At 35.2% G+C, this 15,289-nt stretch overlaps 1 protein-coding gene across 12 annotated transcripts in view; it reads right to left on the bottom strand.

The window, feature by feature from the left end:
• Positions 1-440: 440 nt before the first annotated feature.
• Positions 441-15,289, bottom strand: part of LOC138327810 (protocadherin Fat 1-like) — a 133,276-nt gene continuing 118,427 nt past the window's right edge. For 3 of the 12 annotated variants that reach the window (XM_069274200.1, XM_069274199.1, XM_069274196.1), the window contains 11 exons: positions 13,610-14,654; positions 13,254-13,361; positions 12,887-13,050; positions 12,270-12,672; positions 11,729-11,878; positions 11,201-11,377; positions 10,698-10,895; positions 9,943-10,464; positions 9,496-9,606; positions 7,673-7,696; positions 441-4,890 (listed from right to left, as the gene is read on the bottom strand). In XM_069274200.1, coding sequence (XP_069130301.1) covers positions 4,115-4,890; positions 7,673-7,696; positions 9,496-9,606; positions 9,943-10,464; positions 10,698-10,895; positions 11,201-11,377; positions 11,729-11,878; positions 12,270-12,672; positions 12,887-13,050; positions 13,254-13,361; positions 13,610-14,654 — 3,678 coding nt within the window. In that variant the 3' untranslated portion in view covers positions 441-4,114. The remainder of the gene's footprint in view (positions 4,891-7,672; positions 7,697-9,495; positions 9,607-9,942; positions 10,465-10,697; positions 10,896-11,200; positions 11,378-11,728; positions 11,879-12,269; positions 12,673-12,886; positions 13,051-13,253; positions 13,362-13,609; positions 14,655-15,289) is intronic. The other 9 variants (XR_011209103.1, XR_011209104.1, XR_011209102.1 and 6 more) reach the window with 9 other exon arrangements.

Consider the following 15,289-nt stretch of genomic DNA (forward strand, 5'->3'; position numbering starts at 1 on the left):
AGTCCAGCTTTTCCGTCTGTATTTTCTTCAACTGTTCTAATTTTCCTTTTATGAGCTGCATGTAAATTTCTGTTTTTGAGTAGATTTGAATATCATTCCATTTTTTTCACACATTTGACCATAAGCACTCTAAGGATTTCCCTGCATGCACTTTTTATGAACCATTTTAATTTCCCTTCTTTTTCTTGTTTTATAACTACTTTGTCATAGCCGACGATTATGTGGCCAACGATTATGTGGCCTTAGGTTTGCGCAGAGGCGTGGGGAGGGGGTTAATTACAGTGGATTTTATTGGGATGCATTTGAAATTGACCAAAGTACCCAGAACTATAAATAACATCTGTAAGGTCGATATTTGACAACTGTACAAGTTGCAAGCCTATAAAAGATGGTCTTTTGTATCCATAGAGCTATGAAAAAACAATGCCACACACATGAAATAAAAATTTCATAAATTTTATTGATTTTTTTTAGGTATTTCTTTTTTATTATTTTAATGGTTATTTACCATGAAACAAGCTTTAAAATAAGAGATGATGAAGGCTTTGTATGAATCAATGTAACATAGAACAATATCAACCTTTCCATGTCTGTATAACCATTCATATCACACACAGCCATCCACAGTCATACAGATTATAGTCACAGACATACATCAGTCGCTCTGGCAGTTGTGAATTATCTCCCTTGTATCCTAGAGATTATATAAACATTCAGTGAACAGATCCATTAAAGCAGTACTAACTAGACCAGATCATGGCTGTTTTAGGTTATGCTTGTTGCTATGGCTACGTGACCTTTAAAATTGCCCTATATCAAACAAAGAACTAAAATTGGTGGTTGCTATGGGAACAATATGATTAATGATTAATTTCACATTAATTTTAAAATTTGAAATTCACAATATGAAATATGATAGATGATTATATATGCTATTTTTCTTTATCTTTTTTGATTTGAAACATATCACTTATTCTTGTATTGATTCAAAAAATAAATTACGAAACGTATAACGATGTGTTTTCATCATAGGTTAAATCAAAACTAAAATCAGAACACAGGTCCTCTCAGTACATTTTTAGTATTATTGCCATCATGTGGATAAAAACTTAATTTACTTAACCTCTCCAGATATATGTATAGATGTAACCATAAATGATTAGTTAAGTTTGAGGTTTTCATTCAAATCAAACTTCAGTAATAACACCAACTCATTATAGAGTGCTTGAACACACCAATTCAATTCATTTTTTTTTTAATATATGTCACCGAACTGTTTGTGTATCTCAACTGAATTAAATAGCGCAACACTGAATAAAATAATGTTGATAGCAGTAAAGTTTAGGCAGCTTTTAGAGTATAAACAACCATACCACGGGTATACTATTACTCCTAATTATATACTCTTACATGAACACAAATAGTCCAATTTTACTCTCCTTTATAATTACAATACAGCTACGCCACTGGAAAACTTGAGGATGAAACAACAGTCTAACTAGTGTATATATAGGGGGAATAACTCTTACTAACTACACCAATACTGGACATTGGAAAATGGTGAGGAAACTCCTAACAGCCAAATATGTATCACTTCTCTAAAACAATTGCCACAAAGGTATAAATATGGAATCTTATCAATATAGAAAAAAAATCTATAAATGATATTTTATTGTTCCAATGTAATTTAAAATTTTCCCCATTATTTGGTACTAAACTTAGCTTATTGGATTAGCTGGAAAGAAACTTTACCTATAATATCAAAACACTTACTATTGAAAGTATACCATTATCATTTCCCAAGAAAAACAATTATAAAGATTTTTTCATGAATTTGATTCAACTTTGCGACTTTAAGATCTAAAGAGGATTTTGTTACTGTCTCTTTAGATGCATACAGTGTCTATATATTCTTTAGACTTCTACACAGCACTTTGAACACGAGCCCAACAGCTGTATAGATAATGCATTACATACAACCTTTGGCAGCAAAATCACTTTTGATTAAAACAAATCAGTGCAAAAACAACCAAAAATGAAAACAAAATAGGTAACAATCATTTGTATATGAATTAAATGAGGTCAAATGAAGGTCATGACACTGATAAAAATGTCACAAAAGTTCAAACACATCTGTCAAGCATTCACATGACACTGATAAAATGTCATGACTTTGAAAACATAACTGTCAAGCATTTACACAAAGCAGCTAAAATCAGCTACTATATATTAAAATGATTCTTTTGTATAAAACTATACAATATGTTTTTAAACACAGATTGACATATATATTACAAAATCTACAATAATGGGAACATACATAGCGGACACTATTCAACACATTTACAAAAACATAGACTTTCAGATAATCACAACCAGTTAATATAGCAAAATAAATTATCTTGTTCAATTAATGTTTACACAATAATTAAATGTCTTTTAAAGACTTCCCATCATGCATCACAGATGTTCTAGCTACTTTCTCTCTCACACACACATACGCTATTCCAACAACTCAAGTTTAGCATTGTAGCCTAGTTGGATAAATTTCTCTAGCACGAACATCATTTGGTTCATCTGGACTTAAAACAGATGATTAAACAAACAATTTGGTAATATAACTTGGCATAAAAAATAATGAAGAATACCCTTGATTATAACTGAAACGTGACTATTAACTTAGTGAAAGCTAACTTAACTCAAATTCTAAAGAAATATCCCTACAATGAAATTTTAACTCTTTACCATGTAAGACTAGACTTATTGACAGTTCTGTTAATTTGATAAACTATATCTTAAACAAATCTGAGACATGGTACTTCTATTTTCATATCTAAAATAAGTTTGTTTTTATTTCAGGACTAATTAGAGGTCCAAGAGATAAATGTAGTGTTGCACAAACAAGGGAGTTAATAACAAAAGAAAAATATATATATATATATACTGATAAACAATTCATTGTAATTAAACTTTGCCCTTACAAATGTGATACATAGCCACTTACAGTAAAAAGATTGAAATACGTAGGAATACAATGAGATTCAACACATATGATAGCAAAAATAATCTGTGGGAGGGTGTTTACCTAGTCATGGCAATCTAATGTATCTGTAACTACGGTAACCAATCTGTAACTATAGTAACCATTCTGTACCTACGGTAACCAATTTGTAACTATAGTAACCATTCTGTACCTACGGTAACCAATTTGTAACTATAGTAACCATTCTGTACCTACGGTAACCAATTTGTAACTATGGTAACCATTCTGTACCTACGGTAACCAATTTGTAACTATAGTAACCATGTACCTACAGTAACAAATTTGTAACTATGGTAACCATTCTGTACCTACGGTAACCAATTTGTAACTATAGTAACCATGTACCTACAGTAACAAATTTGTAACTATGGTAACCATTCTGTACCTACAGTAACCAATTTGTAACTATAGTAACCATTCTGTACCTCGGTAACAAATTTGTAACTATGGTAACCATTCTGTACCTACGGTAATCAATTTGTAACTATAGTAACCATTCTGTAACTATAGTAACCATTCTGTAACTAAGGTAACCAATTTGTAACTATGGTAACCATTTTGTAACTAGGGTAACCAATCTGAATACACTTAGAACTGTAGTCATAATTACTGATAATTAATCTAATAGCACCACCTAAATCAAAGGTTGTTCTGAAAATCAAGGAAAACCTTTTATAAATTTACATTGAAATAAAGTAATAAACAATTAATCCTAATTAGATACAAAACAAAAACTGTGACAATGGCACAATGATGAGGATGTGATAAATCAGTGTCCAGTCTGTCCTAACGATGATAAATATCTGCCAATGTCATGGTAACACAAGTATACAATGATGTCCAGATTAACAATTGTTTGATGATGTAACAAGCTGTTGAAGGTGACAGTTCCATATTAAAGCACCTGTTCACAAAGAGGCTGTAGAATGAATGAGTGCCCCTTGTAATGGCTTGGAGAGTGGGCATAATTCCCTGATGTAAAAAGGCAGTTTCTTCTCGCACACACATATGTAATTTGTCTGGTTATCAATACAGGCCTCTTGTCTTTTACACCCCACAAATTCAACAATACTACACCACAGTATGTAGCTGTTCGTTATTTAACGGTGTCAACTCATCAGCACTATCTTCCTCACTTAAATTTACTTCACTGTCCTCAATCTCACAAAGCCCAGAAATGTCCGAACACGAGGCGTTAGTCGAGGTGTAACCACCCACAGAAACACTCATATTGTCAATCATAGATGCGGCCGACTGGCCATAGTCCGGGTTGTACTCACTTTCCTGGGCACGGGGTCGCCTCCCCATACTACTAGAAGGGAAGCCATATTGTACAACACTCTCATTGTCCTCCGTGTCACTAACATCACTAATTTCCACCTCAGGGTATGTGGGCGGATCGTTACCGGTCTCCCCTACCTGTTCCCGTGATTGGGTGAAGCTGTGGTTAGGGAGATACTGGTCGGGGTGCATGTGTAAGTTATGTTGAGGAAGCTGGTAAGGGTCTTCTTGTCCACCACCCTGCTCATCAATCTCAGGGAAGGGAGGTAACCCCAAAATCTGGTGGTAATCGGGCGGACTCGGGTATCCATGGTCATCAGTGTCATACTCGTTTTCAGCGTATTCAGAATCTCCAACGTATTCAGACTCGAGAAGTTCTGGGTCTGTGTACATGCCGCCACTCTCTGTCATACAGGGAGGTGGCTGGACAAAGTTAGACACATGGGTATTACTGTCGTTACTATGGGGACTAGATCGGGGTGAATCAGGCACTTCCTTCATCGGAACTTCGCTGATGTTGGGAAGAGATGGTCGTGGGGCCCAGTCAGAAGCGTCCCAATGGTAATCTGTAACACAAGAGAAACACATGCTGTAATTATACACAGAGAATTCTCTAACTACTGACACCCAGTATGTAAAACCTTTACAATGGTGGGGTGTTGAATGCTTCCATCACCATGGAAATGTGGTACAGGGTGACATACATATATAGCCCACATAGCAACACATCTCTTAAGCACTATTACCTTATATCCCAAGAAGCAACAATTCTTGTGTGAATTCAACTCTTCATCTCTGAATTTTTAAAGAAAATGTATCTGCATTTCTGTATGACTGGCCGATTAACTAGCTGTAGAAAACAATTTCTGAATCAACTAGATATTAGAAACAATTAATTACCTCTCAGAATGAAATACATATACTTATAGGTAATTAAATATCATAAATAAAACTGATCATAGTTTTAAATTACACATATTGTATGATTAAAACTCTTTTTTTTCTCAAATGTATAATTACCAGTTGTACACACAGCTTTAGACAGATGCCTTAATATTGATAACTGTTTGTCCCTACACCAAGTTTTATACAGGTCACTCCGTGCAGACAATCTATAGACACACAGATCATGAGTACACAGAGTATGGCCGACAGCCCCACCTCACCACAACAATCTATAGTACTACTGACTACTTACTGAAACAAAAAGGTCGCTCACATTGACAACCAGTAAATATAAAAGGAACTGAAACCAATCGACAAATAGAAATAAAAGTAATAAAAAAATAGAAATGGGAAACCTGTAAAAAGGAAAAGATTTTTCTATCATGGTTTTTATTTCTGTCTATAAACTGACCAATCAGGGTCAACTGGAAGGATTTGTATTTATGATCTACTTTAAAGTTTGATACTGTATTTCAGTGACAACCAGTTAAAACAGTTTGACAGTGTATAAGAACCATGATACACAATAGGATATGAGCCATGCGTTGCTAGGCACCATGTTACACTTATAGCCACAGTCCAAATAAAGCTGGGCAAGGCAAGACTCGTTCACACCAGGTCAGCGATAAATATACTGGTATAAATTATAAACCTATACAATAATATACATAAAATTAAGTTATGTATCCAGATAATGAGCCTGAATCAATATTTAAGGTTTTATATGACCAAAAAAACTCCAATAAAATTATATACATGTACATGTGGCAACGATTCAATGACTGGAATTATCACTCCAACTCTAGGTGAATTTGAACTTTATTTAGGTGAATTTGAACTTTGATAAGGTAAATTTGATCTTTAATTAGGTGAATTTGAAATTTAATTAGATGAATTTGAACTAATGGTGAATTTGTACATATATTTGATTTTATAAAAGAGACTGTTGCCTCCCATGATGCCAGTTGTACTAAATTACTAAATACAAAACGCTAACTTTCCAGGATCTGAAGACAATGTGACTATAAACCTGGTGTGTAACGACGATGTAACCATAGGAACACCAATAGCATCATGTACCATAAATCACCTCACAAAGTAGGCTACTGATTATCAATTTTAGATAATTTTAGATGATCTGGGGAACATTATCAAAGATTAACTTGAGATTAACTTAGCATAATAATTATATTATTTTAGTTATTACATGTAATTTGTAGGTTTGCTTTCAGTAAGACATTTTTTTTTACACTACATTGCCTTCAAGTACATTTGTAAACAAACCATAGCCAGAAAGTGAAGGTAACATAACAGTTTTAGGATATAATTGCTCACTCTTGTGGAGCTCCTGGTTCTAGCTTCATTGATAGAGTCGGTAAATTATTGGGTCTTTTACTGATTGGTGTTTTATATTAATGGTAGTATTTTATGTTGGTAAATATTGATCTTTATATTTTTCTTTTTCAAATCTTTGCTGGTGATTTATGGTACATGCTTTCAATAAATAAAGGAAACTGCAACCTTAAATTGTAAATAAACATTCCGAGATAACAAATTGTAATTCTTGCATATAATCAATATAGAATTTTAATAACATGCTATAATCAAGTTTCAAAACTTAAGAAATCACGATAGTAAACTAAACAGATTAAAACACATTAGGTGATCAGCCTGACGTCTAGAAAGCAGTTCTGGTATTTAACATTTACAGTGGACTAGGGAGTGACTTTTATAAAATGTTAGCAGATTATTTTGTCAATTAGATGTTAATGTATATAATAATAAAAGTGTTGGTTAAAGAAGCTGTCACACCATATTATAGTTCTTTGGTGATTTTCCAGTTACAGGTATATTTCACAGGTAAAAAAGAATAAATTCAGAAGTAAAATTACTTGTAATAAATACCATAACTGAAATTAATAAATATCCTGAACATTCTGTTTCACTTTTTGACACTTTGTTTATAATATCCAAAGAACTATTAATTAAAGAATTTAAATGGTGTGGTTTTATAATTTATAAGCTTTGATGTGCAAATTAAAAAATATTTAAAAAAGACAAAAGTAGAGCTCTACTTTCTTCATATTTTATAAGGCAATCAAAAAATTATTTAAGTGAGCATAAAATTGTGGATATAAAATGGAAAGCTTAGCAAGGATATAGTATGCCTGTTAAAATGATGATGCACAAAATTTATGAACTTCAAGATGCATTAATCTTGCGTATTACCTACATATGAGGTTAAACTGCTTTCTAGCGACGGGCAATTAAACTTAAAAGTCAGGTAAATTAATGATAGTCTGATTATAATGATAATGGAAGTTTAATATAAAGGAATACATCAATATAATAATGATAATTGTAGTAGCCATGCTGATGGTCTGACTGAGATATAATGAGTACCTTTGTTCTTCTTCCTCCTAGCTGCTGCGCAAAAAGAGAGTCATGATTAGACACCTACAGTAATGCAGCACAATACAGTCACACAACAGCGCCCAGTTTTATAACTGTCCCTTCACTTTAAGGAATCCTTTAAGTTATTATTCTCCATAGGAAAGCATTACAGAAGTTCTGGAAAGTTCCTTAACTCATGTTTAATAAGGTTGTTTCTATAATGTTTTTCTATGGAGAATCTTAAGTTAAGGGATTCTTTAACATGAAGGATGATGACACTGGGCCCACTTACGATAATGAACGCTATCTCTTCTTGTTACACTCTATGATAATGCTTTGTATAACCACTTGTATGTTGGAATATGTCTTTGTAATATGGGTGACAAATACTCATTCTCAATTTGGGTGAAATTGGTACCGAGTAGTTTGGGCGTGTTTGTAGGTATCATGGGTTTGGGAATTTGCCGTGGGTTTTATATATGTAGTGTGGAGGAGACTTCCTGTGAGCTTATATTGTGGTTTGTGAACAACGAAAAAGCCACACTGTTCCATGCATACAGTCCATACTTATTCACAGTATATGATATTTCACTTCAACCAAATGATAAAAGCAAAATGAAAGAGAAAGAGATGCCATTCAGAAACAACCTGAATCCAATACTATAAAGCCTTAATGTAGTCAAACTTCTGGAAGACAATAAGTAGTACTTGGAGGTAAATCAATGGAAAATGCTAAAAAGAATGAAAAAAGACAGTTTAAAAGACAGATGAAATTTTTTATAGAGTAGTTGCATATGAAAATCTTATTGCATGATGTGGTATGATGAAAGCCTGTCATACAGCAATATGATATCATATATAGAAGATTTAGACATGAAACTGTACCAACACTTATAGTATCTAGAAAGATGATTGAAATGATATGGAAACAGAAAAGCAGAAATGATAACTATGGCTATCATGTTGGCAAATCCAATTCTGTTTCAAGCACAAAGATATGTTTCTGAAGACTATATCTCTTGACCACTTCCATAGCGCAGCACTCAAAGCACATGTCTTTATATACACACAAAACACACACAAAACAAAACAAAAGTTCCAAATGATCAGACCTAGTAAATGGTAGTCTTATATGAAAACATGTTTAAATGAGGATGTCTCATAACACAAAATGGTCTTTTGAGACATATTATTTGGTGATATGAAGTACATTTTATTCATTTCCCTAGCTAGTATGATGATACAGTACTCTACACACTAGTATTTGTCTCTAAACTTAACACTATATATCTCGTTTGTCTTGTAGACCAACTGGCAATGACTGACACTGAGCACATCAGAAACTCAAATGTTCCTGACCTTGTTGACCTTCTATGCAACAATTTCTAAAAGTCATATACAAGAATTGTTTCTTTTTATTTCTTTAAGAAAGCCATAATTTAATTGAATATTTCATTTACACTGGAAATTATGTTATAATAAAACCCATGCATATTCACTGCCAAGGCTGTCCATAAGACAAATGGGACAAGATATCGATTAACACCACCATCACCAAAACCCTAACTACTTTTAATATCAGTAGATATATGCAGGGATATTATATCAAAAGTAAAACATATTAAGAATTATGTATAACATTCCAAAAAGTTTTGAAAAACAAATATCCCTCTATATCATAAACCAAACCCATAGGATTATAGTTACCAAGGAAACAATGCCAGTCAATATTATTGGTTACTGGGAAAATTATGTAATCAAAGCAGTTATTTAGGAAATGTTTTCCCGCCATTTTGAAATTTTGTGAATTTGATGGAGCTAATGATGCGTACCTGGTTCGTCTTCTGACTCTGAGACAGGTAAACTACTAAATGATGTTGCATCAGGTCCCATAGGATGAGCGTACCGTGGTATACCACTGAACTTCTCTGGATGTTTCTTTTCTGTAATTCAATTGAAAATATATAGAGTGCAAAACGGGAAACTGTTACAAGGGAATTAATATTCTCTCTTAAATGATATGCTGAGTTGGAATATCTATCTCCTTGTTTACATAATAGCAATTATGTTATTTATCACATCTAATTTGAAAATCAAATTTGTCATTTTTTTCAAAATGGTAGAAGCATTGCTAGAGGCATCAATAAGATTATTTGATATCTATCTTTTAGTCATGAACCAAACCTATAAACATACAATGGATTCAATGTTTTCTACAGATAGGCTTTCACCATATATATTATACAATATATATTACATGTCTGCCCCTCCCTACTTACCTTCGTGGTTCTCCAGCATATTAGGGAATTCATTCTCCCACGGCACCTTCTGTATGGAGTCAGTGTCCGAGGGAGGGTTTGACGGAGGTGGTGGGGGCAGGGATGGAGCCATGCTGGCAGTACTCCTCGGGGGTGGGGGAGCAAACGTCTGGAAGTAATGGTCCTGGTATGGAATATTATTGTGGCAATGCTCCAGGTCGTCGGCGGCACTACCGTAGTTCCTGACCGTGTCAAAGTTGTTCAGGGTGTTAAGGGAATCGGCATGGTTACTAGGAGTGTAGGATACCGGCCTGTTAGGGACCGGAGGTGGACGTGGACTCGGGGGAATGTTCTGCATGTGTAAGGACGGAAGGTCAAAAGAGCTGACTTTGCATTTCTTATCATCTTTCATTCCTCTCAGCATCATGTCCCTTTCCTCACTGTTGTGACGGTTACCGTGACCACGACGACGGTTCTTTCTGCGTCGATAACACTGGATCAGAACGAACAGGAAGGCCAACAGTATCAATGCCACTGCCACACCTAGAAAAGAAAACATTTAAAATTCTAGTACATCATAAGCTCTTTCTCCATTCTGTTGTTTTATCTCTTTTGATATCAATGAGAAAAAGGAATCATCAGCTCTTCAAAAGTTTTGTTGGTTTTTCAGTCAGAGTGGTTTTTTTAACAGGTTCAGTTTCACATTTGCTCGTGATCAAACAATTAAACACAATTGTCATATTGTCCAAAAGAAGAACTTGCAAGAGACAACTCACCCACAATACCAAACAGAGTTTCCTGTGTGATGCCTGCCGCGTTAGAATTTATGTCTGGTACAATAATATTCTGACAGTGATCACCATTCCTTGTACTGGTACAGTTACAGATGTAGGTAGCCTCGATGCTGTGGCACATGCCACCATGGAGACAAGGGTTGTTGCGGCATGGGTTCACTCTCGTTGTACACAATGGACCTATGAGGCAACAAAGGTACATATATTATTAAAATACCTTATCTTTATTTTCCAAATTTTAACATGGAAACGCCTTTCTTAGAGTGATACACAAGCTTTATACATCTATAGCTTACATATAGGCCAAGGATTCTATGTTGTGTAACATAAATGGCATACAAGGCGAGTGTTACAGAAAGACATATTCACAGATCACATACTTTATTTTTAATTTTAAGCAATGTCTAAGAATATCTAAGAAGATGATTAGATGTTAAGAACATTGATGATATCAAAGAAGAAAATATCAGAGTCAGAAAATGTACCTTCAAATCCGGTCTGACAAATACAGATGGCGCGGTTCGGCCCCTCCACACACGTGCCGCCATGTTGACAAGGGTTGGGGATACAGTGCTGGCCATACTCACAGAGCTTGCCCTTCAGATCACCAGGACACGAACATTCAAACTCATTGGGCATGTCTTTAATGTTCTGACACTTGGCTACAATTTAAATATTAAAGTCTGGTGAGAAAAGTCAGTGAAACACTTAAAATCAGGACAGTTTTTCATATTTTATAAAATACTTCAATTTTGTGATAAAAACAACAAATAAATTATTTCACAGCTTTCATCAGAACATTTATACCGTCTTTCAAAAATGAAAAAAAAATTCTTCAAATGAAAAAATCTTTATATCAAAACAATTTCCATCCTCTTGAAAAATACATTTTACACTTTAAGTGATCATATCTTTCAGTTGAAATAATTATTTATTATCTCTAATTTTCACATAAATATTTTGCCCAAACCAAGACAATTCAGATGAAATGTAACCAAGCCGATAAGCCTTACCATTGTTACGACATGGCGAGTTGGCACACGGATCTGAGTCTATCTCACATTTGGCTCCGTAGAATCGGTCTGGACAAACACAGATGTAGGAGTTGATGCCGGAGTTCTGACACGTACCACCATTCATACAGGGAAACGTGCTACAGATATCTGTGTAAGGTAAACAATGAATTTAGTATCAAAATACCAATCTGTGTAAGGTAAACAATGAATTTAGTATCGAAATACCATGACAGTTACTGTACAGTTGTAAAGAACATTAGAGTATTGATTAAGAAATTCAGCTGAGGGTTTAGTGTTCTGTGCAACAATAGTAATGGAGGTATAGAGGCACGGAATTCAGTGTCTTCCATTTCTTGAAGGAAAACATTATTTCTTAAAAGCCTATGAAGATATTTGACAGATCTTTACAACTTATGTCATTTTGTATACATGCATTAACTGAAATATCCATTATAATCAAACTTAGAACATTTAGCAAACAATCATTATATCAAGCATATTTTGAGTTGGAAAAATCATTAGTACAAGATGAACTTACTTGTGCCTTCGATGCCAGTGGAGCTGTCTTTACAGTGGAACTGTACTTGTTTGAACTCTTGGCTGGCGACGACAGCATTACTCCCCTCAAAAGGAAGTCTAACACTCCATAACTTCACATCCTCCATGCATCCCTCAAACCCACGCTGGACCGTGTGTCGGAATCCTTGAGAGATGACCTCGGCGCCAAAGTAAACGTCCTTGGTGTTAAGGTTGATGTAGTCGTTGACCCCGGGGGCGATATCCATGTTTGAGAATTCTCCGTCCAGGGACACCTCTGCCATGCGGCCGCGTCTCTCCAGACTGATGGTGTGCCACTTACCATCGTTAACATGGACGGGGATCTGGACGAGGCCACGACCACTACCGCAGTCAAACTGGTACTGGACCATACCATTGAAGATCTGAAAGAAGGAGACATTTTATTACCAACTGCTGTAGATGTTTTCAGGTTCAAAAGTTTTCATAAGAATATTACATCCTGAATTATTCTTTAACCATATCTATATTGCCAAATCTTAAACCTTAAGAAAGCATCACTAGTGTTAGATTTAAATTTCTATTTGATAAGTTTTCACTTCTAAATTTGTCTATTATAAATCTAGATGCTCTGCTTACCTCCAGTATACTGTAGTCGACATTGCCCTTGGCGAACATGATATTGGCGGTAGATCGCCGAGTTTTGATCCTCAGAGACAGACTGAGTCTCTGTTCTATACTGAAGGCATCCTGTAGGGTCCACTTAGCATAACTCTGCCCCGTAAATGTCATTGGTTTGTTCCCTAGGTAACCCAGAAACAGATCTCATACATAATTCATTAACTCAATTTATTTCATAAACATTAAAAAAAGAATTGTTTTCTCTGATAAATTCCATCTTAGATACAATTTATCAACTCAACCTAAATTGGTTTTATCAATATATAACAAAACATTTTGTCCTAGAAATACTCCTGGCTGAGTAACAATGTAAATGGGTACATACCTGAGTAACAGGAGAAGTCTGTACAGATTTCTGGCTCTGTCGACTCTGTGATACAGGGCTGGCCTGGAAGGCACTGACTTCCTACTCTGGGGCTCTCACATGTGGGACCTAGAAAGGACGAAGGTAAATAACTCAAACAGTAATTCAATGTAATTAAACTTTAACTTTTTTTGACGTATAGTCTTCAAATGACTAATAATGATTGTGTAGTTTCCATATTTTCAACATTATTTCTTACATTTAAAGTCAATTTATACAATATTTGTAGGTCATATCATTTATAAGTAATTGCATGACAACATATTTCAGTAATTATTTGTAGAAAAGAACCGTGTTATTTGTACATGTGTACCCACCTCGAGATTGGTCTGTACACACACATTTATGGGTGTATGAATGCCGTGTGGTCACAAACGTCCCAACATCCATGACGATGGGTGTCTGGCTTTTCTTGTCGAATACTAGCTCTCCCACACATTTACCATCCGGACAGAGGTCGCTGTGACAGATGTCGTCGTACACATCTATGACCGTCACACCTAACGTCTGTTCGATTTCCCCTGAGATCTGCATGATCTTCTTCCTCAACAACTTACTGGAATAGTAGCTATTGGGCCCCCTCCTGGCAGCGAACAGAACATCCAGGTCAGAACCAGCATTTCTCCTCTTACGCTTCAATCCTTCTGTGCCCTGACTCGACTGAACGTTGATGATCTGGACATCACGTTTCTTGATGCCGAGCCTCTTTCTGACTAACTTTCTGAAATCATTCTGATAGTGCTGGATGAAGTCGCGTGGCGTGAGATTCTGGAGCTGGATCGTTACTGCGTTGTTTAACATCTTTTCCGTGATGGCCACCACATCAATGTACACTCGTCCGTAACTAACATAGTGTCCATCAGTCACGCTGATGTTCACAAGATAATCTCCCGCATCAAGCCCCTCATATGCTACCAGTCGTCCGTCATCCCTGTCGATGTCAAAAAGATGGCGGTTCTGTGAGATTATTTCATATGTGAGGATATCGAACCTGTCCATATCGGTGGCCTCTAGTCGACCAATCAAACCGCCTGGGAAGGTATCTAAGTAGGAGTTGATGGTAATCTCCAGGTTGGCTACCTGTGGTGGATGACTGCCTTTCTCTGTAACTGTTATTGTGACAGGGACATCAGTATACAGAGATGGATAGCCATTATCAAAAACTCGCAGGACAAGTTGATACAGGCTTTTTATGTTGTGGTTGAATTTGCTGGCCGTCGTAAGGACTCCTTGTGAGTCGACACGGAACTCTCCACCCTCATTACCATTGATGATGTCATAGGTGAAAGGTTCCCCGTTTGGATGAAGGTCATCGTCTGTCACTAGGAAGCCGATGATGTCATAGCCGATATGGATATCCTCCTGTTGGAATACAGCAAGCATTAATATGGGACTAACATGTCAATATCAGTTAGTAGATTTTAGGAATCATTTCATATAAACTCTCACAACTCTATTCACATATTCTCAATATTGAACAGATTTATATAGAATTCATCATAAATCTCAAATAGATTAGATTGGCAGATCAGATATGAAAAGAAATTGTAAAAACGTCCAATGTCGGAAAATAATAGAGAACCTACATACAAGGGCCATAACTCTCTTGTTCACTCCAAGATGATCAAAAACAAATACAGAGACAAAAAATTTATGGAGGTCAACGTTTACAAATGTCTGTATTAAAATAAAATATAGAAACATTTTGTACAGCATGCTGATTTTTTTTCTTTGAAATATACATGCTTTTTAGATTATGATTCTTGAATAATCAAAATGCATCTATCCATCCCACCATAAGATTTACAATAAAAGAAAGCAAAAGTAGATTCCATAACAAATAGATGGTGAAATTTTGGTTTTATTATGAAATTTCTAGGTAAAATAATATTTTCTGTACATGCAATTAAATGTAAGAGAATCTGCTCAAAGACATTGTCTCGCATCATTTCAAATAAAATAATTTTAGATCCTAAATGAATATTCCCTCGTTATAT

Source organism: Argopecten irradians, chromosome 7, assembly GCF_041381155.1.
Source record: "Argopecten irradians isolate NY chromosome 7, Ai_NY, whole genome shotgun sequence".
Classification (NCBI taxonomy): Eukaryota; Metazoa; Mollusca; class Bivalvia; order Pectinida; family Pectinidae; genus Argopecten; species Argopecten irradians.